At 40.9% G+C, this 27,905-nt stretch overlaps 1 protein-coding gene and 1 long non-coding RNA gene across 2 annotated transcripts in view; both read right to left on the bottom strand.

Annotated features, from left to right (window-relative positions):
• Positions 1-15,987, bottom strand: part of plpp2b (phospholipid phosphatase 2b) — a gene marked incomplete in the record, with an annotated part of 18,312 nt that extends 2,325 nt beyond the window's left edge. Inside the window, 6 exon segments of the mRNA XM_035653348.1 lie at positions 1-731; positions 1,719-1,895; positions 3,162-3,219; positions 3,354-3,616; positions 3,879-4,030; positions 15,463-15,987. Coding sequence (XP_035509241.1) covers positions 573-731; positions 1,719-1,895; positions 3,162-3,219; positions 3,354-3,616; positions 3,879-4,030; positions 15,463-15,523 — 870 coding nt within the window.
• A 5,636-nt stretch (positions 15,988-21,623) lies between these two features.
• Positions 21,624-23,505, bottom strand: LOC118322370. Its single transcript, XR_004796443.1, has 3 exons — positions 23,425-23,505; positions 23,314-23,339; positions 21,624-21,867 (listed from the first exon to the last, which is right to left on the bottom strand). It is a non-coding gene; the product is annotated as an uncharacterized LOC118322370 (long non-coding RNA).
• Between the last annotated feature and the right edge of the window lie 4,400 nt (positions 23,506-27,905).

Raw genomic sequence — 27,905 nt, forward strand, 5'->3', positions numbered from 1 at the left:
ATTTGTCAGTTGGCAGGAAAGGACTAAGGTTTGAATGTCCATGTTCCTCTGTTTCTGCTGTGTAACACATTAGCCACAAGCACTTAGTGTATCATAGCTCTATCATAGCTTTGTTGCTGTGGGTTTTTCGCTTAATGCAGCTTTAAGCATATACACTTCAACATCAACAATGATGTCTTAAAAAAATATGCTCCTCTCTCACTTATAGGAGAAAAGGAGGTCATCATGGTGTCTTTGAGAGGGGGCTTAGGCACCTGTAGATGGGATGCAGCCCCCTCAGTCAGTCCAGTGGTTGGGGAGTAGGTGGGGTTTAAGTGGTTGACACAGAAGGAGGGAGCTGGTTGCAGAATTAATACACTTAATTTAACATCTCACACTCATAGGGCTTCTCACATAGCATCAGGAGACTGCAGCGGGCAGCCTACAGAGTCAAGACCGCAGATGACCCAGGTTATTCCCTGCACTAAACACTGTTAAATGCACAATCAAGGTTAAAGGCCCCAGAGTTGGACCTTATCACACAGGTTTGGGGTCTGCAGGCTGCAGCCTTTGTTCCCTAGCGTCAGCTCCAATCACACAGGGCCCGGACTGTGGTGATAGTTGTAATGGTTGCTGTGCTCGGAGTCTGCAATCTGCAGGCTGGGTTTCCTCTCTGGCTCTTCGCTATCAGCTGTGTCTGGCCTAGTGCAACGTGGAGGACGCTTCTTAAAGAAGTCTGACACAAAGTGCACCTGCAGAGGACGGGAGGAAAAAAGAGCGGAGAGAAGGTTAGCTTTGGCACTTTGGGATATTTCTCCCACAGAGATTGGAGTATAAGCACGTAAGGGATACAATGTAAGGGCTGGGCTGGAAATTGTGATAACATATGTCTGGACAGGTCTGTGCACAGCTGTTAAGTGACACTCAGACTTACACACATCTGAGAGGAACACACAGCGAGCAGGCACAACCCCTGTAGGCCATAAAATGCTATGCCCAGGAGGGTCTCTAATTGCGCACAGCACTGTGAAGGCCAAAGGCGCGGGCTCACTTCCCAATTAATCATACATGGTCACACACACACACACACACAATTTCCACAAGGCGGTGCTGACAGTGTCTTACTCAAAACAGGGAAGTGGCCAAACAATAAAGAAGCCCAGCTGGATGAAGTGAGGAGAATGGACTTATTGCCTGAGAACATGCCAGTCTAAGTGTGTGGGTTTGTCACACTTTGCAGCCATCACACTCCCTTTATGCTTCCTGTCTATATGGATTTTACTGCAAGACTGAAATAAAGCTGAAATATGGATTCTTCAGTGGCTGTTTCCGCTTTAAAGGGAGTATAAAGATTTCCATCAAATAATATTTCTTATGATCTGGACAGTCCCGCCCATGTTTGCTTTTCCTTAAGCCAGAAACCAGAGGAGTAAGACTCAGAGTTAAGATGTCATCAGGTCGAGGGCTGGAGCTACTTCACAGAACATTTCATTTTCTGTGTGAGCATGATTTGTTGAGATAAGTGTTAAATTAAAAGACTATGACATCATACTATTTTCAGTATAAACCTTTCTGTAAATTTAGCAAAAATTGGCTTGCATTCACTGTATGAGCAGCTCAGCATCTTGATAGGAGATCCCATCAGAAGTTATGACAGTTTTACATCATGGAAATATCATGTAGGAATTCTTAAGTTTTGCAATGTTTGCCCTTGGAAAGAAGTTGTCTTGGAGACTCACATTGAGCACAGCAACAAGAGCTCCCTGCAGCAGCCCCACCAGCACGTCGCTCCAGTGGTGCTTGTAATCAGAGACTCGGGTGTAACCCACATACACCGCAAAGGCCACCAGGAAGAACTGGATGGTGGGTCGGAGAAGTCTAGCCCACTTAGCCACCAGTCTCGCCTGCACGTAAAGCTGGAGGGGGGAAATAGAGTGGAAGAAGAGCAGAGGGTGGTAGATCGTGGGAGGGTTGAGGGGAGAAAAGATGGGAGAAAAATGTTTATGTAGGGATTCCTTTCTGCTTTTATTGTCAACTTGTAATTACACTGAAAAAAGATGTAAGCGGTTTTAAGCCCCCTAAAAGGTTATCACACCATAAAAGGTTAGGAGAATGTAATTTGTGTGTGGAACAACATCTGCAGCATTTCGCATTGACACAATGTGATGAAATATGCTGACAAAGCAGTGAAGTAATGCAGCAGTCAAATTTCTGCTTTGCAAAAGTAATCTCTATATTTGTTTAAATGGACAGCTCGCTTTAAATGGACAGTAGATGGTATCTCACTTCAAACAAACCAAAAATAAAAAGGTAAATTTACTTGGAGCATGAGTTTATGTCTCTCTAATGCAAAAGTAGTGGCTGGTATGACTCAAATTGGATTTCTGTAAAAAGGTATTGAGTACGAATCTAATTTATATCCACTATGGACTGAAACCCCTTTTTTACTGGAAAATAGTGGCCGCCAAAAAATTATGAACCTGGCAATAGTACAGACTTCTCTGGGCTTCTGCTGGGCTGCTGTTGAAGGTGCAAAAATTGGCATCACACCATAGTCCCCCTGCCACACAGCCACACTCTGCACCGAACACTGCAGGACACAGGCTGGATATCACAGCTTAGCTCTATTTGTTTGCAATATTTTCCTGGCAAAACAGAGAGTGTGAACTGAGCCACAGACAGGAATGGACGCGAGCTGGAAATGTCTTTTCTTTCAAGTATTGTTTGAGCGCTACAATGCTGCTTTGCTTGGCCTCTTGACGCTTGCTGTCTAGCATTGATGCCTGGTTTTTAACACAAAGAGATGAGGCCAAGGGTAATGAACTGGATAGGCCTGGAAGACAGAACACAGCACATGCTTTGCCTTCATCGTTGCTGGGAAAAAGGCAGCAGAGGCTTCCAGATCACTTCTCTCAGTATACACATTCTTCCTCTGAACTCTTGCCTTGTCCTTTTATGTCCGCTGGCACAAACCGCCTCTATGAGCCTTTTCTCTATCTCAACAATTAGCCCTTGAGTACAGATCCAAATGCATAAGGCTGACGAGCCCATCTGGGGACTGTTATCCATGATTCACACTGAGATATTTGCATGTTTACTGTACATAGAGATGCATATTTACACTGTATTAGGACTGTGTTAGGACTTTTAATGATTGATTTAAGCTTCTGCGCTGTACTTACCGCTAGGAAGAGCATGCAGTACATTCCAAAAGAGGAGTGACCAGAGTAGAAGGACAATCTGGAGAATAGAAAGAAACAGATTTAATGCCTAATTCAGTATATTTAAACAGTAGACTCTTGTTGGCATATTATCGCATAAAATGTGTTCAATTTTAATTACACAAATATAATACGGAGATGTTCTCCTCCTACCTGGACTCTGTGACGTCCTGAAGCTTGCCAGTGCAGTTGATCTTCTGCATGTATCCCGTGCAGATCTTTGGGGCACACACGGCCATGAAGTTAGGTCTCGGACGGCCAATGGTGAACTTGGCAAGGTCGGTCAGAGACTGGCTAACAGCTGCTCCAAACAAGAAGGTGCCCACCACCTTGTACAGTGCAGCTACATACTGATTGAAGTCAGAATTAGAGTAAACCCTCTTGCTGTAGACCAGATAAGCTTCTCCAGAGGAGATCTGAGGGAAAAGTGAAAAGAGTTTCTTTGAGACTTTGTTCCATTTCCCCCCACCACCATTTTTCGCTTCATTAGAATGAAACAACTTTTTCCTCCTAATACATCTACACTTTCCTCAGTTCCTAAAAGCCATTCAGTAATGGAGCAAACAGCACAGGATGTTGTTAAATGAGTTAAGTCCTGTAAACTTTCCATGATTTTGGCAAAGGTGATGTGTAAAGAAACTCCCTGTGAGGGCAGAGGGGAGATTGATGAAAACTTACAATGATGATGGTGCAGGAGATGGTGACAGCCGCTAGCATGCCATGGGTGATGGTGTCTGGTTTTATGGGGTACATGATGCTCTCGTCGTCACAGTAAACCCCTCTCTGATATGGCTTGAACACGATGGTCATAATGATGAAGGGCAGTGCCGCTGTGGAGAAAACAAACCAGAAGTCCGATGAGATGGTTCAGAATATTCACCATATTTGGAGAAGTTGTGCCTTTGGTGAAATTAAATTAATGCATTGGATGTTGTCAGAGATACGTAACGCTTGGTCACTGCTAAGATTATAACTGGGCACACAGACCACGAACAAGGTTGAGCCAAGTTAATGGTCATCAATATTTGAGAAAAAAATGTTTTGCAATAACATATTTGTCTCAGTTTCTGCAGGTTTTCAGACATTACATCATTTTCAAAGCTGGGAAGTGAAAATGTTTTTCTAAGGATAGTTAAATTGTTCTCTCTCTCGTTCTGTCTTTCTCTCAAGGTCTAAGGTCTAAAATCACAATGATGAAAACAACCCACAAAGAGAAAAAAACATTCAGTACCTAAATGCCAGGGTAGAAATGCACAGCAAGGAATTACAAAAATAAACAGTTCAAAATAGTATTTATATACGCAGACATGTGGGCATATGTAAAAAATCACACATCACACACAAGCCCAATAGACACAAGAGTGTATAAACAAGACTGTACACACATTATTGCAGACACGACACACACAACTACAGCTCTCTTGAATGATGTGGCTCTGTCCAAAAATAAGACCAAATATAGCTGCTCAAGGCTCCTGAGTGCACGAATGATGTCCTTGAGATATATGGAAACATCCATCCCAAAAATACTCACTCACCCTCTTCCTCTCTGTCTCTCTCTCTTACCAGCATACACACTCACTTCACTGCATTTTGTAGATGTACAAGTATGTGTATATGTGAAATCATATGTGAAAAGAGGCTAGTTATTACTTTGTGCAGATGCTCTCTCTGTTTAAAGTCAAACTCTTCTTAAACTGTCAGAGACTGAAAGAGTGTCGAAGGCAGATTTGTTTCTATAAAGATGAGCAGCACAGAAGTAGACTACAGTGCAATGAGTTTAAGAGGTTCTTATGGATGTTATTTTTTTTCCCCCAGCAGTGAAAACCTTTCACCACTGGACTGAATTGTAACTGACCATAAGCCTGCTCTTTTTTAAGCCTACAGTGGTGAGTGTTTCATACTTGGAGTATGAAGTAAGTAGATACAGTGTATGGGAGAAGACCATACTTGATCGTTCATTTATAATTTTAGTCAAAAATTACTTGGAATTATCCATTTTATTTAACTGGCAAATTATTGTTTTGGGTTTTTTGAGTATCACGCAGAAAAAAAGGGTGCTGGTAACGTGTAATAGGTATTGGTCATTATCTTTGACATTTCATATACAGCTTAAAAAATTAATGAATAGATGGAAATTGAGTTGCAGCCCTACTGAGGAATGTACTCTCCACCCTGACATCCACCACCACTATTCATAATAGGCAGACAGACAGTCTTGGGGCCACTATGGAAATGCCATATGGCCACATACTAAATGCAAGAAAAACAGCCGTGAAAAAACACTGCATACACTTGAAAAGCGCTCTCACCAATAGTATTACATTCCTGTGTAAATGAGCAGTGCACCCCTCCCATTCTTTAAAAAATGTCAGCAGCTGACATAATTCCAGGAGGACTTCCAGCGAGACTGACTGATGAGAGACCAAGAGTCCACACACTGAAGACTGAGACTTAAGGAAAATATACAACTGGATGGTGGATCAGGATTCAGCTGAGGTGAACATCGGGTTCAGTTCCACCCTGAAACCTCTCAGGATGGTTATCCTACTGTAAATGTATGAATACTGACCAGAAAAATACTAAAACTTATGGCATGTGTGTCTTGTGTTACGTGGTATAAGTAAAACATGTTAATGCTTTGAATTTTGTCAATACTTTAATATGAGACACGTCAGCTCATGGCCTGAGATTACTTTCATTATGTGAAAAAAACAACAACTTTATACTAAATTACTAAAACTGCTCAATGTCAGTAAAAAGCACTACTTAACTAATGAATCAGAGAAATCCCCCTAATAAATGCTGTGATTCACAATAAACAACAATGCACAATGACACCTGCAAAATGACGTGCAGTGTGTGAGTCTTGCTCTCATCTGACATTGCGTATATCCGAGGTGACATGAGATGAGTGCGGACATTGTTTTGTGACATGCCAACTGCACACATGTTCCACACAGACACTATACAGACAAAGAGTCTTATTGGCTCAGTAGGGAGGGCAGCAGCAAAATAGAAGCTTTGTGCTGAGAGGAGAATAAACGATAGCGCTCTATAGGATAAACACATCATTGCACATTGGACTCCTGGTAACCCGACCTTGGAGGAGCTGGGTTTAGACTAGACAAACAGGGAAGGAGAAAACCCAAATTCAATTGACTTCAACACGGTATTCATACACAAAAGGCTCTAATCTTTTTATGACATTTGAAAAAGGGAGGAATCACAACTCCCAACTTCAAGATTTCAACACAAGATGTTTCAGTAAAAATACACCTGTCTTATGAAGGGTTTACACCACCAAACTGAAATTGTGTTAGCAAGTTTCAGCACCTATTCACAATGCAAATTACAAAAAAAAACTTCAGGGTGAAATGCAAAATTATTCACTTTTGCCTTCCTCTGACTTGGAAGCAGCAAGCCTGGATCTTTACAAAAGGTAAAAGAAATCTTCCTACCAGAAAAATCTATAGCTCACATCTCATCTTTTTTGGTTAATCTGTACAAAAATCAATCATCGATGATGTGTGGGAGAAGTAACAACAACAATGGTGGCTGCAAAAGAGGTTAGCGTAGATGCTGCTACCATCAGTTATGAAAGTTTCCACTTTTTTCCAAACAGTTTCCAATGGCAACTTCCCTGTGCTTGTTACCTGTGTTACTAACAACCTGAGGCTGTGCCAGCTAGAGCTTGAGTAAATAAATAACTAATAAACAAACTAATTTTAGTGTTGATAGGCAATTTCAGCAGCCAACACCTGTCCAATATATCTGTTCCACCTTCCCCCTTTTTGTCTACACTCTTGGTTCCTTGTGAACAGCAGCAGCTGGATGACACCTGTCGCTGCACGACAACATCCCACTGGCCTCCAACCACCAGATGCCTACTGTTTACACATGTACCCGCCATGTCAGGACGTGGTAAACCGGTTGCATAAGGCCTTATTCCACATATTTTCCTCTTAACACCACCAAAATCCTGTTTTTCACAACAGCACAATATAAGGTCTCTTGCATTTAACTAACATCCTGTCTCAGCCGCCCCAATATGAATTTACTGATGTGGTTTTCGGGTGGCAGTTTCTACATCTGTATCCTGCATCCTGCTTCCGGGTGGCTAGAAACCGTCTCTAGTTTACCTTTCCATCTCATCCTAGCTGACGTGTTTGAACTTAAAACAAACATAGCCATAACAGGTAGAATGTCATTACAGGAGTTTTTATTGTAAATACTACTCTGACATATAAGGACCAAATATCTCTGCGCAATTGCCTTGTTTTTAAAAACATATTTAATCTCTGTGAGAAAACAGAAAGAACTGCTCAGAAAGTCGCAATTCTCTGCACAGTTTCTTTCAATGTCCTCTTGAAGAGAGTCCAGCTCTCTTCAAAATATTATTTCAAACATTTCCAGACTGCTTATATATCCAGTATGGACTTAAATGAAATTTACACAGCATGTCAAATACCTTAAAACGCTATTTGAAAACATATTATCATCAGGGTGTTTGCATTACCACACATGAAAACAAACGCTGTACTTTTTTTTCCATAGCTTAGTGTCATTACAACTGAGGAAGACACGATGACATAAAATCTTCCACTTGACATATTACGTCAGCCGACACAAACATACAGTGTGGAATGTTTGCCTTTACCACAACATTAAAAACAAAGTGGAGCTGCAAACAAAAGCAAAGGAAAGACTTGTTTGACCGGATACTAATGCATATTATAACTATAACAGCAGGTTTTGAAGGTTTGTGTAACATTGGCCTGGACAACGTCAGGGAGGAATGTTTATTTACTTAATACAGCATGGTAAATGTCACTTTAAAATGACAGAAAGACATAATTATTTCTACATTGGAGTCACATGGTATAGTAACTTCAAACTGTTTTATAAAGCTTTTAACACTTGCCAGAGCAGGGCCATTAATCACAGGAGGAGGGTGAGAGAAATTAAGTGAGAAGCTTCAAAGAGAAGTGCCAGCAGCTAATGAAATATACTACCTTCTTCCCACCTAACAAGCTCCCGAAAGGCTAAATAGCTTTTGAATCTACATCAAAAACATTACATTCTTGAGTATAATTTGTATTAATCTGTTACACGTTACCATACGCTAAAGGTTTTTAGGAGGGTTTTTTTGCACTTACAAAATCCTCTTAACTAAACTTGGATTTTGCCAGTGTGCCACACGGTTCATGGACTGAGTGAAGTCAGGGCACCTGGCCTTAAACAACCCTCCCCAGGCTTGTAAAAAAGTATGAAGTTTTTATTCCTGTATTCATAAATAAAGCACTAATTCAGCTGACACTTGTTAGTCATAAATTACAAGTTTGGATGAAAATAAAAGCGCTCTAATAAAATGATGTAAAGAGTCTGGACTGCCGTCATGGGCATAACGGATGCACATCCTGAGGAGTGTGAATGTGTCTCATGAGCAGTGCCTCTGTAGATAATATCTGCAAGAAACAAACCAGCCACTCTCTCGAAAAGCAGACACACACACACACACAGCTCCCAGGCAAAAATAGACCCATCGGCAGAATACCACGAGACAACCCCACAACCCAAACTGACACTGCTCCAGAGCTGTCTCCACTTAAAGACCAAGCAGTGTCTCTCTAAACTCAGACATCTATGGCGGATCTTTCTTTGCAGAAACCCCAAAGGAACATATATACATGGAGGGAAGTTAGAGGGGGGAGGTGGAAGTACTTATTCAGGATACAGGAGAACCTTCTTTCTAGACACCTGCCTCTACGGATGGAAGGAAGGGAAATGCTGCCAGTTTGGAATGTAGCCAGGAAGCTAATCTCCAGCTGCCAGTCAGAAATCTCCTCTAATGGGAGCCTGTTTGAAGTCGCAGGATGCTGGGCTCAGGCTTTCCTGTCTCAGATTAAAAAAAGGCCTGTTTTAGAGGCTTCGGTTCCATTTTGGGAAGTTAAAGGCTTCTCATTTACCTGCCCTGCAAATTAGCTTTCATCCACAGTGGCACCTCAGTGTCTCCCCCTGCTGAAATGGGTATTAGTGCAACAGAGAGCCGAGTAATTGATGAAGACAGTGCGTCAAGAGGGGTCAGAAGAGCATCATGGAAGATTTTTAGCATGAAGTGATACCAGGGACAAACAAAGATGTCAGTGTAAGAAGTTATTTGCACTCTTTCCTTCATTCCTTCCACCACTGCTGATTCACATCCTCCATTCTGTTTTTTTTCTCTCTTATTCAAAGTCATTCATTCTTCTCTCTGCCGCTCCATCTTTCTGCCTGTCATTCTCTTGATCGCGGCGTCCTCCCACACACTTCTCCCTCTGTTGTAAATATAGAGGCCTCAATGGGATAGTGCTTTATTTAGCTGGCAGATGTGCAATTACGCAGGACCATTTGGACCACAATCGCACTCTGGGACTGAGATTCGAGGCTCGTCACGTCCTCTCTCGTTCTAGTTGTTTTTACCTCAGTTTTTCTGTCTTTGTCCTCTCTCACATTTCTATTTGCCTGTCCTGCTAGAGAAAGGTCGAGGCCTGCACTCAAACTCCCGCAATCATCTGGAAGTTGTTCCAATGGTTAGAGAGTTCTCCCACACCTACTTGCCCTGGTTTCTCTGACATAACCTGCTGCACCTGCAAAACCATGTGGACAGACAATTATTCCCCTCAGTTTGAAAAACATACAGTCTGGTTTTTCATTATGCATATTTTCAAGGCGTGTAAAGCTGTGTGTGTGTGTGTGTGTGTGTGTGCAAGGGGTGTTCTCATGCCCTTGGGCTGCCCTGTTTGGTCTAAAACTTTCCTCCAGGGTCACAGCTGGAACGTTTGCCATTTAATATCTTCCACTCTCATTTTTCGTATTTCCAGTGTGGAAATCACTCATCGAGTTTCTTCTTTCTGCATTTCTCTGCTCCCTTCCAATCCATCTTATCCTTCTGCTGATAGCTCTCGTTTCCTTGTGCATTAACACCGCTCCTTGCTTATTTTATCTTTCATCCCTGTGTCACTCTTTAGTCATTTACTCCATCTGACTATGCCTCCAACTCCTCATCCCCTCCCACTGTGGACGAGGACAGGGGCGGGCATTTTTTTCCTTGTAGCTACAGTCAATGTTTCCACTTTGTTTTCTTTCCTGCTCTCTTTTGTTTCCTCCCTCCAATTCAAAAATGTTTTGTTGAAATGACAGCAAGACGCCTATAGAAACAAGTTTCTTTAGTGTAACAACATAGGTGATGCTACAGCCCTTTAAGAGATGGTTTGCAGTAACAAAACAACTAAACTCTCCTTCTTTCTGACTTCTGGACTGACTAATGTGGAAGGTATGTGCTGAGCCTACAACCTCTGCCGGCGTTGGCCTCTGGAATTCTAATTCACATGAGGAACGCCCAACTTCACCAGTCACACCAAATCCTGCTGCTGCCCATTCTTTATTTTTAATCCTGCTGTTTCGCTCTGTACATCATTTACGCATGCTTAGCTCCAAGCAGTGCAGAAGGAGACAGGGTTGCAGGCGAGATCGTACGAGTGGTGGGAGGGCAGCTAAATCTGTGTTGGCAATCAAAAAGTCTGGAGGGGGTCAAATAAGTAACCCACACAGGTTTAAACCTATAAACCGTAGAGGTCTGCAGGAGTTTAAGTGTAGAATTATCATGAATGGTGGTGAAGTACATGTCTTGCTGTGTCGTATCTTACATTTTTACAACTATATAATGATGCTTCGGTATAATTACTGAGTGCAAACGGGACTAAGTCTAACACCAGTGATCTTGTTAGTGTTTCTCCAAATTATGAACACATTTTGTAGTCAGCCTTTCTTGCATGCATATGTTTTATGACTTTACTGGAATGAATAAACATGTTTGCAGGTACTGCATTTCAGTCATCTGGAAAGGTACATTTGTGCTGGGAGAACAGCAGGTGTGAGCTGTTTTGCTGTGCAAAGCAATTAAGAAAATTTCTCATGAAAACCTATAACAATATAAGGTGGTAGCTGTCAATTTTCCCCTTACAAATGTCTTAAAAACAATAATAAATATTTTATTATTTTGTTTCTGAAGTCCACTGAGTTGACTGGGGAATGCAGCTTTAATGTCTCAGAACAAATGTGGTAATGATTTTGTTTTTTTTAAAACGACCACGACAAAAGATCCTCATCCACTTTAAAGTATGACTGATAATAGACTCACCAGTTTACCAGAAACCCCTTTCGTGCAATTATGATAATTAGAAAAACAACAATGAGAAGAAAAAATAAACTAGGCTCATATTTCTCAGAGGGACGTGCCTGTTTGTTCAAAGGGCTTCAGTTTCCATGACTGAGCTCTCCTGAGGAAAACGATTCCCATCAAGCATCTTCACTGCCTTTCTCTGAGAACTCGGGACAATCAGTCTTCCCAACACGACCGCATGAGAGGCCCGGCTCCCTGGAGACGCTGCAGCAACGACGCTGAATCACCAACAAACTCTAACCAACATCCAACAAGGTCAAAGAACAGAACGTGGGCATTTTTACATGTAAAATGAAAAAAAAATAATGGGAGGAAATGCGTAGTAACTCCTAGAGCTCTGGGGCTTTGGGAGCAAACTCTTTTGTTTCAGGTAATGTATCAGTCAATAACAAGCTGCTAATATGGAATTAAATAATGAAAACAGTGTCTATAAACAATCTGTGTGTAGACCGGGGTAGGCAGCTCTTTAGCCCCTCTCCAGTGGCTCCACATTTTCATTTATCATTGTTAGCCTAAAGGGATTTTTATATTCTAAAACTGTAAAAATATGTAGCCATTACAGACTCAAAACGAAAAGTTCTGTTTAATAAAATGTACGTCTTGACCTGCCGCCTTTCTTCTATGTCTTGTCAAACCACAATAGCAGTGGCTACTAGTATTGAGTCTGCCTAGATAGATTAGCTATGGATTTCAAAATCCCTCCACAAAAAAGTCTCTGAGGATAATATAGAATTTGTGTTGTTTTATGCTGGCTTATATGTATGCTTGATCTGCAGCAAGAAATTAGCATTTTAAGGCTCAAAAATCTGGGGCTCCAGACAGGTTTTATGATAGTAGAGGCTGTTGACCTCTGATGTAGACAAAATAAACTGATGAAATACTATTACCAAGTGTCATCTTTCTAGCACTCCTTCTGAATACAGTAAACATTTGTGTGTATGTGTGTGTCTGTAATCACATGACATAATAGACTTTTAACAAAACTGATTTATCACAACATACTTTACGGCACAACACAGAGCACACATGGAAAAACAAGTGTGAGCATGTGTTGCACCAATGCCACAGCCATTAAGTCACACACTATTTACACAGAGTATATAACACATTACTCATAACACGCGGCTCATTGCCATTTATATTGCCTACAGCAGTGCCCGATTCGTGCAGAATTGTGAACCTCGCTCCTCCTCTCATTCCTTGACAGTCTACACCTGCAGTACTGCACCTAGAAATACGAGCTGTGGGCAGGGAGAGGTTAAATCCTGGTCTTTCCTCTCTGTGCTCTCGGCCAACACCCACCATCTATTTGTGCTGAGTGTAGGCTTACACCGATGGAGTAGCAAAGAGGAAGGGAGGGATACATTCGGGAAAGAATGGAGAAGGAGGAGGAGGGAGGTCAAGAGCTCACAATGAACAACAAATACAAGACTGAGGCAAATATTTGAAACAGCTCAAATGTCCCTCAAAATGAATCAGACACGTTTCTTACCAATAAACTAGACAGATAATACAGCAAGACTCCTTGGCTCTAGGCAGCCATTTGCATCAGATTTCTCCCTGAACAGCTTCAGTGGTTGTGTTTTACATTGTATGAACATAGAGGGAGGCATATCTATTCATATGACATTCATTTTTGGTTTGACCCAGGCAGGACAGGGTGTGAGTGACGGACAGCATGCCAGATAAATTGCTTTGTGATTGTATCTGCTGCTTTCATTTGGCTTTTGAATTTCACAACAAAAGATAATTGGAGGGAGATATAGTATGCGGCCAAAGTGGAGAACAGGAGATTAATATTTAGAGGTAAAGGTGACTGTAGTGGAGATAAACAAAAGGCTTCCATTGATAATAGAGAGGAGAACCTTGAGCATCTGGAGATTAGGGCTGCGCAAATAATCGAAATAGGATCGAGATGGCCAAGTGCAATATGGAAATTGCTATTTTTTCTGGTAAAGGTTCAATGTGTGACAAAACAGCTTTATAATAAAGTACTGTAGAAATGCACTGGCCTACAAATCTTGTTCTCCAGATGTAAGACACCCCCAAAATGTCACATAATCACAATCTTGTTTTTTTATTTTTTTTCAAGGGAAAATTTAATTTGTGATGCAAAGATTATCATTCCCATTAATCGTGAATCATATCACAATCGCAATTTCTGCCTACTGTAGATTCACATGAATTTTTTGATCTACAATAAGAATGTAAATAGTCCCAAAATGCAGACAAAACACCACTTAGCCTCTGTTTCTATAGGCTAATGGTCAGCATAATTACAAGCTCTACCATGTTGTTATTACATGGCTGGGGCAACCTCACATAAGCTTGGGGTTGACTTGATGATTATTTGGGTAGGTGACGTGGGTGGCAAAAGGGAAGGGAGAGGCAAAAGGGTGGGATGCAGCAGCTACCCAGACCTGACCGACCAACCCAACCCAGACGTTAATCCCAGACTTGTGACAGCGAAATGGCGAGGCTTATCAAGTTCAGCAGTCTGTGGATGTTCCCAGAGATGGAAAAATACCCCTAAGCTCACTGAAAAGCCAGGGGGGAGCTGAAAGTGCACAGCAGAGCAGATCTGCACATGCATGAGCCACCATCCCTACAACTTCACCACTATCACCAGTACTGACACAACAAGGGATGAACATGCCGCCGAACATCAGACCATTACGCAACAGACGTCTGTCTAGGGCTTGTGGCATTAATACAGAAAACCAATGCTCCACCACTGTGGTAAATTCCACATAAACACATGACCTCTGGGACTTTTCTTGAGGGTGGTGGTATGGACTCACACTTGTTATTATCAGAAGCTTATCAGTATCACTATGGAGGACCAAAGGTGTCATGTAAATGGTTAAAAAGCTGTCTGATCTAGAAATCCCATTATTTATTATGGTAGCCTTTTAACTACTGAATGCTGTGTTTATTCATTGTTTTATGTTGGTTTCTTTAAACTATTATGTCAATGTGACCTATTTATTGATGGATTAATATTCTTTTGTAACAATATGTTTTATTACCCATGTAAATATCCACAAATTAAATGTCTAGTTACTGAATGCATGTTATAATGGATTAATGAATGAATTTGCAAAATATCTGATTAATTCCTGTCCAATTAGATATCAGTGAATTGAATGCTTTCACGTGACACCTGTGGTGCTCCATATGCATTTAACCCCATTAAAGGGTTAACCATAACCCTTTAATAACCCTATTGAAGATGAATGGCAAAAGCCAAATGTTGACAACTATAACCACAATATGTGTCACTGATATGATTCATTTTCCAACATGTCATTATCTGTTGGTTGCTCAGGCGGAGGAGGCAAAACATTCCTAACTGAAATTAAATGCTAAACAATGGTCAGTGGAGCAAAGTAGAAGGAAAATCTTGAGAAACGGACTGTATGTGGGAAGTGGGGACATTCTTGAGAAGATTCCTGGCAGACAAAATATTGAAAATGAGGAATAAGCGGGGCGCGCACACATGCATATCAAATTTCCATAAACAAACATTCAGCTTCCTGAGGCTCTGTAAAGTCCTGCAAAGTTTTTTGGTGAGTACGATTGGAGCATGCAGCAGAGCTGTGAGCAGAATGAGAATATTTCCTCTTGTGTTTGGCCATTGTGCAATTTAATGTCACATTTCAGCCTGGACAACACTGCAGTTGGGATCCTGCATACACAAACAGGCTGCTCTATAATATCAGGTATGGAAATCAGTTGCCTCACTTGCCTTTTAAACGGAAGACTGGGATAAAATAGTATGTATGTATGTTGTCCTGAGGATCTTTCGTTTCATTGGCATTTTAAAGGCGTAAATAAACAATCATAACTGAGTTCCTATTATTAAACAAATTCCTGAGTTTCTGTCATCATGTGCAAAACACACAAACACACTGAGAGACTGGCAAGAAACTGCTGACAACACCACAAAGGTCATATCTTCCTCTGGCTGATAGCACTGAGGCGCAATTCAAAGATAAAAAACGCATTATGCTGACGTACTTGGTGTCCATAACTTACCAACAAAAACGCACAGCACGTCCATCACCACGTACAGCTTCTTCTTCCTCAGCTCCTGCATCCTCTTCCCGTTTACTTACTTTCAAATCGACAACTTTAAGAGAGAAAAACTACTTTTGTAACAGGGTAAACAAGTCCATCGGCGCTTGCTCGCTTTGAAATAAAAGTACAGGCTATGAAAACAACCTGGTAACCTGCACTACGAGTTCTTCCGGGATCCTCTTCTCTACCTGTGCTGACATTGGCAGCATAGGTGTGTGACTCTCTTAAAAAGACAGCGTGTTAAAAAGTAGTTTCTGAGCAGATACGCGGCCCTTTTGCGCGCATTACTGCTTTGGGTACAAAACCAGAACTGGAGAGATCCTCCTATTTCACGGCGCTGTAGGCGTCCGGAGAATCCAGTTTTAAGTCTTCTCTCAGCACACACACCACGCCACTGCACTGGTCCCTCCTCCCAACTTCCTCGTCTGGCTCCTCTCTGGCTATCTGATTATCGACAGGCTCCAAGTTTTTACGCACAGGCGTGCAAAGGGGAAGACAGAAAAGCTCTCAGCGGTTTGCTTTATATTTTGCAAACCAACTTGTTAAAAAATGTCTAATGAGTAGACAGGACTCAAACACTGTTAGGATTGAACCAGGGGGAGGCGCCTGACAGCAGTAAACCAGTCACAAACTGCTCTGTCAGGTCAAAAATACTCAAGAGAAATAGAAAAAGAAGGGGGAAAAAGTCAAAACCTGAAACAAATGGCTGTCATTACACCTGACCTCATTATCTGAGGTAATATGGACTTAATCAAGAACATACAATCATGGGATTTAAAAGGCACTACAATAAGGCTGTTGCTTTAATTGAGGACTCAGCTCTGCCCCCATTTCTGAAATCTTCACATATATGAGAGCCCTACATGATCTCATCCCATCATACACTTCAGTTTCCGCATAAAAGCCCGGCAGGACAAACACTTGAACTGCTCAGTTCAGTTGAGAGCTTAACCTTTCCCAGAGTGCACTCCTCTTCCCATATATGAGAGAGATTTATATTGAAGCTGACAAAACGGCGAACGGGTTCCTAATAAGGTCCAAACATATTAGTCAACACCTTCATGGCACTGGGAGGTGGACCCACACTGAGCACACTTGGTGGGTGATTAAAAAATATAGAGGACAAAACCTCTAGCCCTACAAAAGCAGAGAGACTTTTATAAGCCCTGCTGGGACTGTAGCAAAATTAGCATGACTTAACACCAGCATGACTCCGGGGCCACACTGTTATTTTGCTCCAAGCAGCCAGGATGTTTCCCACCAGCAGTCAATACCAGGCCACCACTTGCTGGCTGTACCGTGCCATGTGTATAGAAGAGTCATTTGTGTGTATTAACAGTTAACTGTGTTTGCATGACTAACACCACGTTTACCCCAAAGTCTATTAGTTCAGCAGCCTTGAGTTAAGTAGGTAATCTTACATGCACAAACTCTGTCTTGCAGCTTTATTTGACTTCCTGCACGTTAGCAAACGGTAGAATTAAATGCATTAAAATAAGATTCTATCCAGCAATGTCCAGCTGCCAAACATGATGAGAAACACATGAATGAAATGTCAATAACATACAGAAGAATATAGGAAAAAAGGAACAGCACGGAGCCACAAGTGCAACTGTACAATGAACACATATAAAACTGAGAACCTTCTGCCCCCTTCTGGTTGTTTTTTAACAGCAAGCTCATTTCAGCAGGCACTCAGAATCTCTAATAAAATGACAGATTGACCTTCTGTAAAGCATCAACTTCTTTTTCCGTTTTGTAAATTACAAAGGTAGACTTAGAGACAGGGTTGAGATTCACACATTTATTCAGACATATTGCAAGAAAGAACTTAACAAATATAGTCCTAATCCATAAGGGAATGCCATTTAATATCGTATTTGTTATTTTAGCCACCTAGTTTAGCTTTGTGAAGTAAAATAACACCAACAAGCAGATGGCTTGTGGTGTTAATGTTGAGAATATGCTCTACGTCAATTCAGTTTGTTTTAGTGAGCATAAACTAATCTCCTGGGTAATTTTATAGATAAGAGGAGAATGGCATACATTTGAAGATGCTGAGGCTGGGGTGGAAAGGATGAGAATAGATCTTGACAACAGTTGTTATGAATTTAATAAGAAAATGATAAGAATCTGCACTGATAGCGTAACCATGAACTGATGCCAATATTCCCATTGATATGTGTATCTTTAAATATCCCCTCCATACATGTATTAAGACATATATACAAATAGTCTGCTTGGAACAATAATGTGTGTCTGATCTGTGTTTTTCCTAAAAAGAAATTCTACATTAAAATACCTAAAAAGACATCTACTCATTCTACCTCATAAAAAAATCCATAATCTATGAATATGCTTATTTTTTGTTAATTTCTAAAATGTTTCTGCTGGACACAAGATGTCTTACTGTAAAGCCCATTGTACACCACTTGTATAAGTTGCATACTAAATACTTGACACTAAAAAGCATAATACTTCCAGTGTCAAACTCTTCACATACTTCATTCTGCATAGTGAAGCCCAAACATCCAACTATTTTTAAGTGGAGGGGGACTTTCTGTGGCATGGCTCATGTCACCTGTTCAGTGTCTCTGTGATGTCTTACTTAGTTTATTTATTATTATTATTACAAAATTGCCTGAACTGTAGATAAATTGTCTGTGATGGCACAGAAACACAACATGTACACTGAAACTATTATTATTTTGGTCATAAAGTAAAACAAACAAACAAAAGGACAAAGGTTCACCAAGAATCCCCATGTGCTTTTCTTTAGCTGTGCATGCTCATACATTTATAAAGAATGCACACATATTTCCAAATGAAAAACAATGTGCTTCAACAGTGTTCTTCCTCACGTGTTGCACGTTCAGAGTTGGAGATCCAGGAGGTCAGACTGCTGAGTGCAGGGTCAGGAACCAGAGGCCAGATATTCTGCTTTATCCTGGCACTATAAAGGGTAGTCTTGATATTTTAAGTTTTGTTCAGCAGGCCATTAAATACAGCAAATATTTTGTACATTGACTTGTTAATCTTTGGAACAAATGGACATTGCTAGCTGAATGCAGCTTTTCTAAAGAAAACATTCTTTAACCTGAGATGCTAGGGCCTATTAGATATTGTCTATGCAAATTACACGTTTCAGCATTTGTCTAAGCTATGATAAAGAGCAGTGTTATAAAGTTCCATGTTTAGCCAATAACAGGTACCAGTCACACTGTTAGCTGTGGGCTTTTTTAGAGTCAGCTGAAATGCAAAAGACTACACAGAATTACATTTTTAGTCTCACACTCACTCATACTCAGACAACTCTGATACTTTAAGCATCTACTTTCTGCTTGTACACAGCACTTTTATTAAAAAAACATCAGAAAAACACAAGATAACAGATTTTAAAAAAACATTAACTTTATTTAGCTGTCTTCCCAGAAGCGTCTTACTGTACATAACTACTTTGCATTTATTCTCCTCAAATAAACAGCTTGCATTATTAGCAGCGTAGCTCCTAATCAGCTAGAGAAACCTGGGCTGGAGAACAGGAGGCCAGAAGAGATAAAAAGACAGTTGCAATAAGGGCTTTTCCTGCTGTACTGCACTCCACTCTTATTCTCTCATATCACTCTTATGTATTAAAAACATGTGCTAATGTAGCTGAAACTACAATCTAGAAATTAAATTGTATACCTCATGCATACATTAAGGAACTTAACTGCTACATTACAGCTCTTCATTATAGCGTATTGGTGATCACCAATACTGGTTCTCTGCGAGTAAGTGAGCCTGTACAAAATGGACATGTACTGCACATAATGTATACTTACGCCAATTTAATCAAAGTTACTCAAAGAGGTCTCAGTCTATATTTCACATTGTTATATATTGCTTAATATATAGGTTTTTTTTTAATGGTTAAAGGCGACTGGACTTCTGGACATCTTATGAACAGAGTAATGATCTGAAAAATACCTAAAAGGTGAGACTACTTCCCTTGTTACCTTGTAAATTCACAGTTTTTCTAGTTATAAGTTGAGTCTACTACTTTATTCTGCCTTGTTTGGAAACCTTTTCCGAAAGTTATAGAGTTATTATTTAGCACAATATTGTTGCTGGTATAGAACTGAAGTGCTAGAATATCACTCACTGTCTACATGCAGCAAGGATGAGGAGCAAGACCACAATGAACACAGGAAGGACGACGCAAACCAGGATGGTCCTTTTTGAATAGTCGTCTTCTGACAAATACACAGATTCATTCATGAGCACACACAAAAGTACAAGGAACACAGCAGCCATGTAAAGTTTTTATTTAAAGCAATGACAGTGCATGTGTTGGTTCTCACCTACAGTAACCCACTGAGGTGGACTGGCTCGTCCTTCTCCTGCCACTGTGTGAGCTGTCATATAGATCTGATACACTCCCGATAGATCAGTCAAACGGTAGTTCAGTGTCTCATCTGACACTGTGTGCACTTCACCTGCACCACAATATTAAAACAAATAGTCCACTTATCTGCAGTGTACTGACATTGGTTTGATAAAGATTTAGCAGAGACCTAATGAAATATATAATTTCCCCATGCAATCGAAAATAACTTATTACCATACACAACAAAAATGCTGTTAAAACTTAATATTTTCATGTCACTGTTTAGTTTCTGTGGGCTGTGTGAGGCCCAACACAGAGCACAGTATGTGGGCCAATTCTCTGTGTGAATTCTGACAGAGGCTGTATTGGGTGATGAAGCCATGCTGCTCCTCCACAGGCACACCACGAGGACGGCATTGTTGCTCTGTTCCGTCACCTGCAGCCTGGGACCAGCAGAGGGCACTACAGAGCCAGGGGCAGAGGGGAGCAAAGGAGAGAGTGGGATAAAGTGGTGCTTGTAAAACCTAGCTCGACTAGTTGTTCATCCAAAAAACGTAGTAGAGCTACATCATTTGATCAGATAATTGCTACATTTTCTGTGCCCCCTCGCTGTCTGATAAAGGCGGAGCAAATCTTCATGTTGAAAGCACATTACTGCAGTGATACATTATCTCCCAGATTTAATTTAAAAGTTGTTACTCTTCTAGCCTAGGGAAGGCAATCAGGATTTGCAAACCCTGTTGATTCTCTAGACTGAAAAAAATAAATTTGCGATGCTCCCCTAATGGCTTATACACTAACAGAGACAAACCTTACAAATGTAGACAATATTTATGTGACAGGTAATGCATTCTTTTTTTCTCTCTCCTTTTTTAAGATATTTTTGGGGCTTTTATGCCTTTATTTGATAGGACAGGTGATGATAGGAAAGGGAGGAGATAAAGCCGCAGGTTGGAACCTGGGTGATAAGGGCTCAGCCTACATGGGGCTTGCGCTCTTTTAGGTGAGCCACCATGCGCGCCAGGTAATTGATTCTTGTGACATTTGCATAAAATAAAAGAACAGTTTCTTGCATTAAAGGTAGGTATTGCATCTTGCATTCTTAATTCAACACTCCTGTATAATAAATGTAACTGTATGATAGAATGAGTTCAAACAACTAATAGGAATGCAAGTCAGAGCCTTATTGCCCTGGCAGTTACCTTCTGACCCCGGACCCCACTGTATGAGTTCTCCAATTATGTGTACAACCGGAGCTCAATGATATTCTTCATTTTTGTTTCTAAGATTAAATATGGTTAAAGCTACGTGGTGCCGATTGTAATTAGGCTGCCTTTCCAGTTTTGGAAAGTCCTGGCATTTCCTGTTTTTCAGGACCAGGTTGACTTTAATAGTGGCTTGATAATAAACTTACCAGTGGCGATCATGCTGCTGGTGTTGTTGTTCAGTCTCTCCCAGTTCAGATTCTGTTTGTCAGCCTTAGTCACTGATTCCCATTCCAACAGGAAGCCAGTAAGTAAGGCATGTGTGAGTGCTGACCATGTAAACTCCAGACTAGAGTCATTCAGGGCTTTTACATGGACTGTTTTCAAGGCTCTGAGTGCTAAACAGAAAATATGAAAACATGCATGAGTATTGAAACACATATTTACACCAGCATATGTTCTAAATGCTGATACATTGGTGACGGTTACGGTATAAAATATTTTTGCGAACAAAATATCTTTTTTTTTTAAATTATTAATCTGTGAATGGAGACTTAGTGCATACGTGTGTCTGTGGGTGCTGGTAGGGTGAGCCGAGCTGCTGGGGAGCTGCCAGCAGAGTAACACAGTCAGGAAGCAGGAGAAGCACTCAATGGGCAGCGTCATCTGACAGGATGTGTCTGTCATGTGCAAGCAGCTCTCAGTTTGCAGTGCACTGTGGGATTCCTTGGACTGACAGTACACATTGAACCACAGGCTGGTGCAGGCACTCTGACATTTTGCAGGAGACTGGAGGGGAGAAAACGTTGAGGTAACCACAGAAACTGACTGAGCTGGTCAACATCAGCATAGTACTTGGCTATGCTGATGTATCACCATCACTGACCATCTCCTTTAAATTCCACACGCATAAAGTAGCACTTCCAACCCTGAGCAGATCAATGCAAAAACTCAACGACAGCTTAAATAATGCCAGATCACGCATCAACTTCTCCTTCTGTTCTAATCAGCCATCACTGAATCCCTCATCACATCCTCTATTACATCATGGTACTGCAGCACAGACTGTATTGTCACCAAGGAATTGAAAATCATAGGCAACCTTCTCCCCTCGGCTAAATTGCTACACACTCAGCAAAGTGTAAAGTGACATCCTGCTCATCACCTCTTCTAGCTCCTTCCCTTGGGAAGACACTATAGGTCACTGTCCACAAAGACTAAGCTCTTCATAAACGGCTTCTTCCCCTTAGCTATCAGGACTCTGAACTCCTCAATCCAGCTGCGTTCTCACATACTAATGGTCTTGTGTATCTACTGTAAACCAATCAGCCATAACATTATGGTGAAGTGAATAACACAAGGATGCACTATGGGGAGAAGGCAAGTCTATGGAGGCAGTGTGATGCTTTGGGCGATGTTTGGCTTGGAAACCTTGGGTCCTGCCATTCATGTGGATGTTACTTTGAGACATACCACCTATCTATGCATTGTTGCAGACCATGTACACTCTCTCATGGAAACTGATGGCAGTGGCCTCTTTCAGCAGGATAATGCGCTGTGCCACAGAGCAAAAATGGTTCAGGAAGGGTTTGAGGAACACAACAACGAGGTTCAAGGTGTTGACTCGGCGTCCAAATTCCCCAGATCTCAATCCAATCGAGCATCTGTGGGATGTGCTGGACAAACAAGTCCAATCCATGGAGGCCTCATCTCACAACTTACAGGACTTAAAGGNNAGATACCACAGCACACCTTCAGAAGTCTAGTGGAATCCAATCAGTCAGGTCAGGGCTGTTGTGGCGGCAAAAGTCTGTCTGTGTGTTGTGGGCGTGGTTTTTCCCTCCTGCCTTCCAGCTCTGCTCCACACACCTATCTGCAACCAAATCATCAACCATCCCAGTCTGCTCACCTGCCTCTGATCAACTCATCTACCCAACAGTATATCTACTGTTTCTCCATCTACTCTTTGCCAGATCATTCAGTCTACAAGAATAGGAGTCACCCCTCTGCCTGCTCTTCACCAGCTACCTTCAGATCATCACCTGCACTCCAGCCAGCCTGCCCGCTCCTTCATCTGACACACTCTCCGCTTCATGGATTCAGCTTCTGCTTGGACACAGTGCCTCCACCCTCTGCTCCACTCTGCCTGGATCTCAGCCATTATCCCCTCACCACTGCCAGCCGGAGCCAACAACTAGTTTTACAATAAAGCCCTGTTTTGGTAATCATACTCACCAGATTTGTGTTCTGCTTTTGGGTGTCTGTTTAACACAACACATATAGTATTATATTTTATGTTGTTTATTTGCAAGAACTTTTAACTGACAGTGCTTACATTGTGCTCACTTTCCACAGTAGAGTCACTTGTCTCTTCTGAAGATCATCTATAGGTTTTAACATTCTCCACAGTTGTTTGCTGGTGATCGGGGCTGACAGACATGATGACAAACAAGTATAGTTTCACCCAAAACATTCTCTTTTTCAGATGACTTTTGAATGTGGTTTAATTTTAACAGGAAAAGTTCTTTGAAGTTCTTGGCCAACTATTGACAGCAGTGCTATACTTCATCAAAGAGTTGCTGACCAAAGTCTCAAAATTGGGTTTACAGTACAATCCACACTGACCGAAGACTGATCATAAGAAGCTTTGATGGCCTCCAAAATGTGAATTACCGAGAATTACATTGTTTACATTTTTGTGAAACTAATGATCTGACACAAACACAAACTCACCTGCCATCCCTGTGCAGTTCTGTAGTCAGTTGCTCCACTCGCTCCAGATACTGAGGTTATGGATGCGGAGTCGGACTGTGTATTGAGCAAATGGATTGAGAGAGCATGGGCTTCTGAGAAGGACTGTTCGGTTTGTCCTCAGTCTGTACACTGCAGAGGATTAAGCTGATCACACAGATAACCCTCCTCTGGGCCTCTGGCTTAAAGAAACATGGAGGACAATGCAATAAGGAAAACAAAGAAATAGATTAACTATGCCTGCATACCATAATTTATTTCTCACTGTTCTGAAGATTAAATGCAAAACGTTGAATCTATCCCTCCATCTATCCTATTACCACACCTGATCATCCGTGCTGTATTGTAGTTGGACACACAGTAGGACACAAAGCGATTGCAAATGTTTTCATGGGTTAGAGCAGAATATACAGGTGTATGCCACTGCAACTCCAAACAACTGGGTTTATCTCTGACTGGTCTCAGATCAGTTACGTTTGGCCTGCGCAGCTCCACTGATGAAACAAGATGGGTAATTAATCATATTTTTTCCAAAATTGAATTGGAGAATAAACTACTTGAGATACATACACATAAGGGCTCTCCCTCCATCCCAAACCGCAAACACTAAATGAACAGACCAAATAACTCTGAATAAAAATAAAACTAATACAATCAAAATAGATTTACAGTAAACAAGCAAAGAAGTCTTGAAGTAACAAAAAGAAGAAATTGATCTGTGTGAGTTAGGCAAATTATTCCAGTCTGATGGTGCTTTAAACTTTAGTCTCCCAATTACTTTATTTTTGATTATAAAAAAGGTAAAAGGACAACAAAATTTTTTTTATACGGTGATCTAAATTGAACTAAAAGCTGTTTTAAGTATTAAGGATAGGTCAGTTAAGTGTATCATACAGGAAATGATGTGTGTGGTAAGGACAACTCAGGTCTACAAATCCAGAAATCTACAAATGTTTTATTTCTGATATAATTTACATAAGGCTTACAATACAAGTTTTTGTGCACAGAGCCAAATAGTTTTACCACAGCCTACCTAAACCAACTGAAAACTATTCTGTTTTACCTACAATCACCTATAAAGCTAACAATACTTAGAGTGTCTTTCCAAAATAAAATACATAAATACATATGTATTGTTACATGCATCTAAAGCTCTGATACAGAGGGTCGGTGAGCTGGCTGTTGCTGCAGCGCTCTGGGCAACGACTGACAGAGTACAGCCTGTCAGGACTGCTCATGGGGCCGGAGCAGTGTGTCTGATTTATCCTGGTGCAGCTGAAGGCATGCTTACCAAAAGAGTCACAGGTAAATTTTGTCTATTTTTGCTATTCGGGTCAGGTACGCTCTGGTCATGCTGGAGCTGAGAAGAATTTTCTCAAGCCCTTCCAAGGATTTAGGTTTCTGTTCTTGGATGTTAGAGGAAGCAGTCTAGGCTCTGAGAGATGACTGTCTGCCTTTCTGCTCTTTCTGCATGAGAAAAAAACACCAGTGGAGCTCAGATGGTGCACAGAAAGTCTTAAGAGCACAACACTGGAGCCAGTTGCAGTGGTTTTCCCTACAGATGTGGATGGGTTTTCAAATCTCCAGGTTATATGTTTAAATGTAGAGATATGGACTTTACCTCAACATATTATTTATTTGTACAGTAAAATTGTGTTTACTGAATTACAGTGGTGGAAGTATTCAGATCTTTTACTTGAATAAAAGAAGCAATACCTCACTGTGAAAATACTTCACTACAAGTAAAAGGCCTGCATTCAAAACCCTACTTAAGTAAATGTATTTAAGTATTATCCACAAAATGTACTTCAAGAATTAAAAGTAAAAGTACTCATTGTGAAGAAAAATGGTCCTTGTCAGTGTTTTACATACATGATGTTTTTGGATTAATATCACACCTGCATTAATGTTGCATTTTACAGCTGTAGATGTTAAAGTTTGAGTTAATTTAACTTCTTTATATAATGTTGTGTAGTTTAATCTACTGCAGTGTATTATATTCTATAAGATCATCATATGTCAGATTTTCATAGACAGCCCTGTTTTCAGCTTTATGACAATGCTTTTTCAAGCTAATTTAATAGGGTTTTAAATAGTTTATTTAGTTAATAAAGGAACTCTTAATCGTGAAGGAACATTTAATCCTTCAGTTTATCAGAATAACTGAAATCCAGGAACGAGGAAATTTATTGTTAAAGAATTGAGACATCCTTTCCTCTGAAGCGTTACATGAAGAGACGTCCCACAGCTGGATCAGCTGTCAGTCGGCTTAAATAAAGACACACAGTTGTCAGTTACCTGCCAGAGCAGCAGCATGTTACCTGTACAAACACCTGTACATGAAGAACAACCTGCATCATAGTGGTGCGCAGACAGCGCAGATTGCAGTTTAAACGTTATAAAAGTTAGGATGAGATTCAGATTAATGGCAGATAGACTGAGGCTGAGTTAGGGTGAAGTTTCTCCCCATTTAAAAAGACGCTGTGCGCATTACGCACGAGGCACAGCAGAGTTCACCTAAAATCTCAATCAACATGTAATACATCAGTCCTCCTGATAAATCCTCTGGGGAGTTTCTCTGTTTACTTTATAACTACAGGTTTTAAACCTCCTCTCTAATCATTATAGTTAATTAAATAAACACTCAACAGGCAAAACCAGTACAACACAGAATAAATAAGTAAAAGCTTGCAAATCTCACGCTGCTCCACAGAAGAGGCACAGGAATCATTTCTACTGGCAGAATGCGTTTATATTATTTGTTCATTATGAGCATATGTATTGATTGATATTCTGATTTTAAATGATTGAATTTTTTAAATGAAAATATATTAGGCTAAATGTTTTAGGCAAAATCTCATGTGACTGAATGGAAATGACGATGAATGTAAAAAGTATTTCTTGCTGACAGACTCTCTACTGTGTCTGGCTGTATGGTCGTATTAAACGGCACTTAGTCTGATCAAAATGAAAGACTTCAGTGAAAACTGCTCATAGCTCATCAGAGATCGCTCCTCGGTGCAGAAATAAGCGCTTTGGGACATCCTCGATTCCTCTCGTCGCATCTTCGCCTCTCATCTTAGTCCCTCCCACCAGAGATGCGAGCGGAGGAGAGACACAGAGGAGAGACACAGAGGAGAGAGGAGTCCAGTATGAGAATGAGATGTTGTTGCTCCAGAGTCAACAACTGCACAGCTGTTTTTAATTATCTCTGTAAGATAAGTATAACAGTGTTCATAAAAATGATTATAGGCTACATTGACTTTTAATTCAACTGACAACGTGGCATAATGAGACAAGAATAGTCTACAGATGGCATACTTTTTAATTTTAATCACGACCAATAAAGCTGCTCTTACACTATAAATCTCAGTTTCTTGCACTATTGTAGCCTTTATAAAACATCTGTTTTTCATTCTGTTCTGTACTTTAAAGGAATATGTTGCACAAAACTCCCTTTAAGAAATATGACATTTTAACAATGCCTTACGTGTCTGCAACAACAGGTATCTCTAGAAACACAAGATAAAGTGTGTCATATGCGGACAGTCTTCTTGTCAATTCGGCAGCAATATAAACCATAAAGATGAACTTTTTGACGATTCTGTCGCCTCAACTCAGTCTCAATTGTCAGTGGGAATGTGAGGCGGGCCGTTTTATTACATTATCATTTCTCGCTAAAACAAGTGCTGACTGGTGGATTAAATATAAGCCGAATTAAACGTCAGCTCTTAACACTGTTAATTCACCATCCATTATTATGTGTGTGTCGGTATTTAAGGAGTTTTTTGTCAGTTACCATAGAAACTACCTGCGAGGGGCGGGAAACAAACAGTGAAGGAAACTAACAGAAACTAATACAACTTATCAAAACATCTGTACAGTGCTCCCACCACGGGTTGTGTACTCCAGCTGTGTGTCACGCCTCTTTGACGTCACTGGTGCCGAAAACATTGAAAATACTTCTGCAAAGGATACACCTGTGTATCATAGCTCCTCCCTCCTACCTCCTCCCACCTCTCTCCTCCCTCCTCCCTCCTCTCTCCTCCCTCCTCCAGATGCAATTTAGGAACTGA

This window comes from Morone saxatilis, unplaced genomic scaffold (assembly GCF_004916995.1).
Source record: "Morone saxatilis isolate NCDOM2014 unplaced genomic scaffold, NCSU_SB_2.0 Contig12, whole genome shotgun sequence".
Lineage (NCBI taxonomy): Eukaryota > Metazoa > Chordata > Actinopteri > Moronidae > Morone > Morone saxatilis.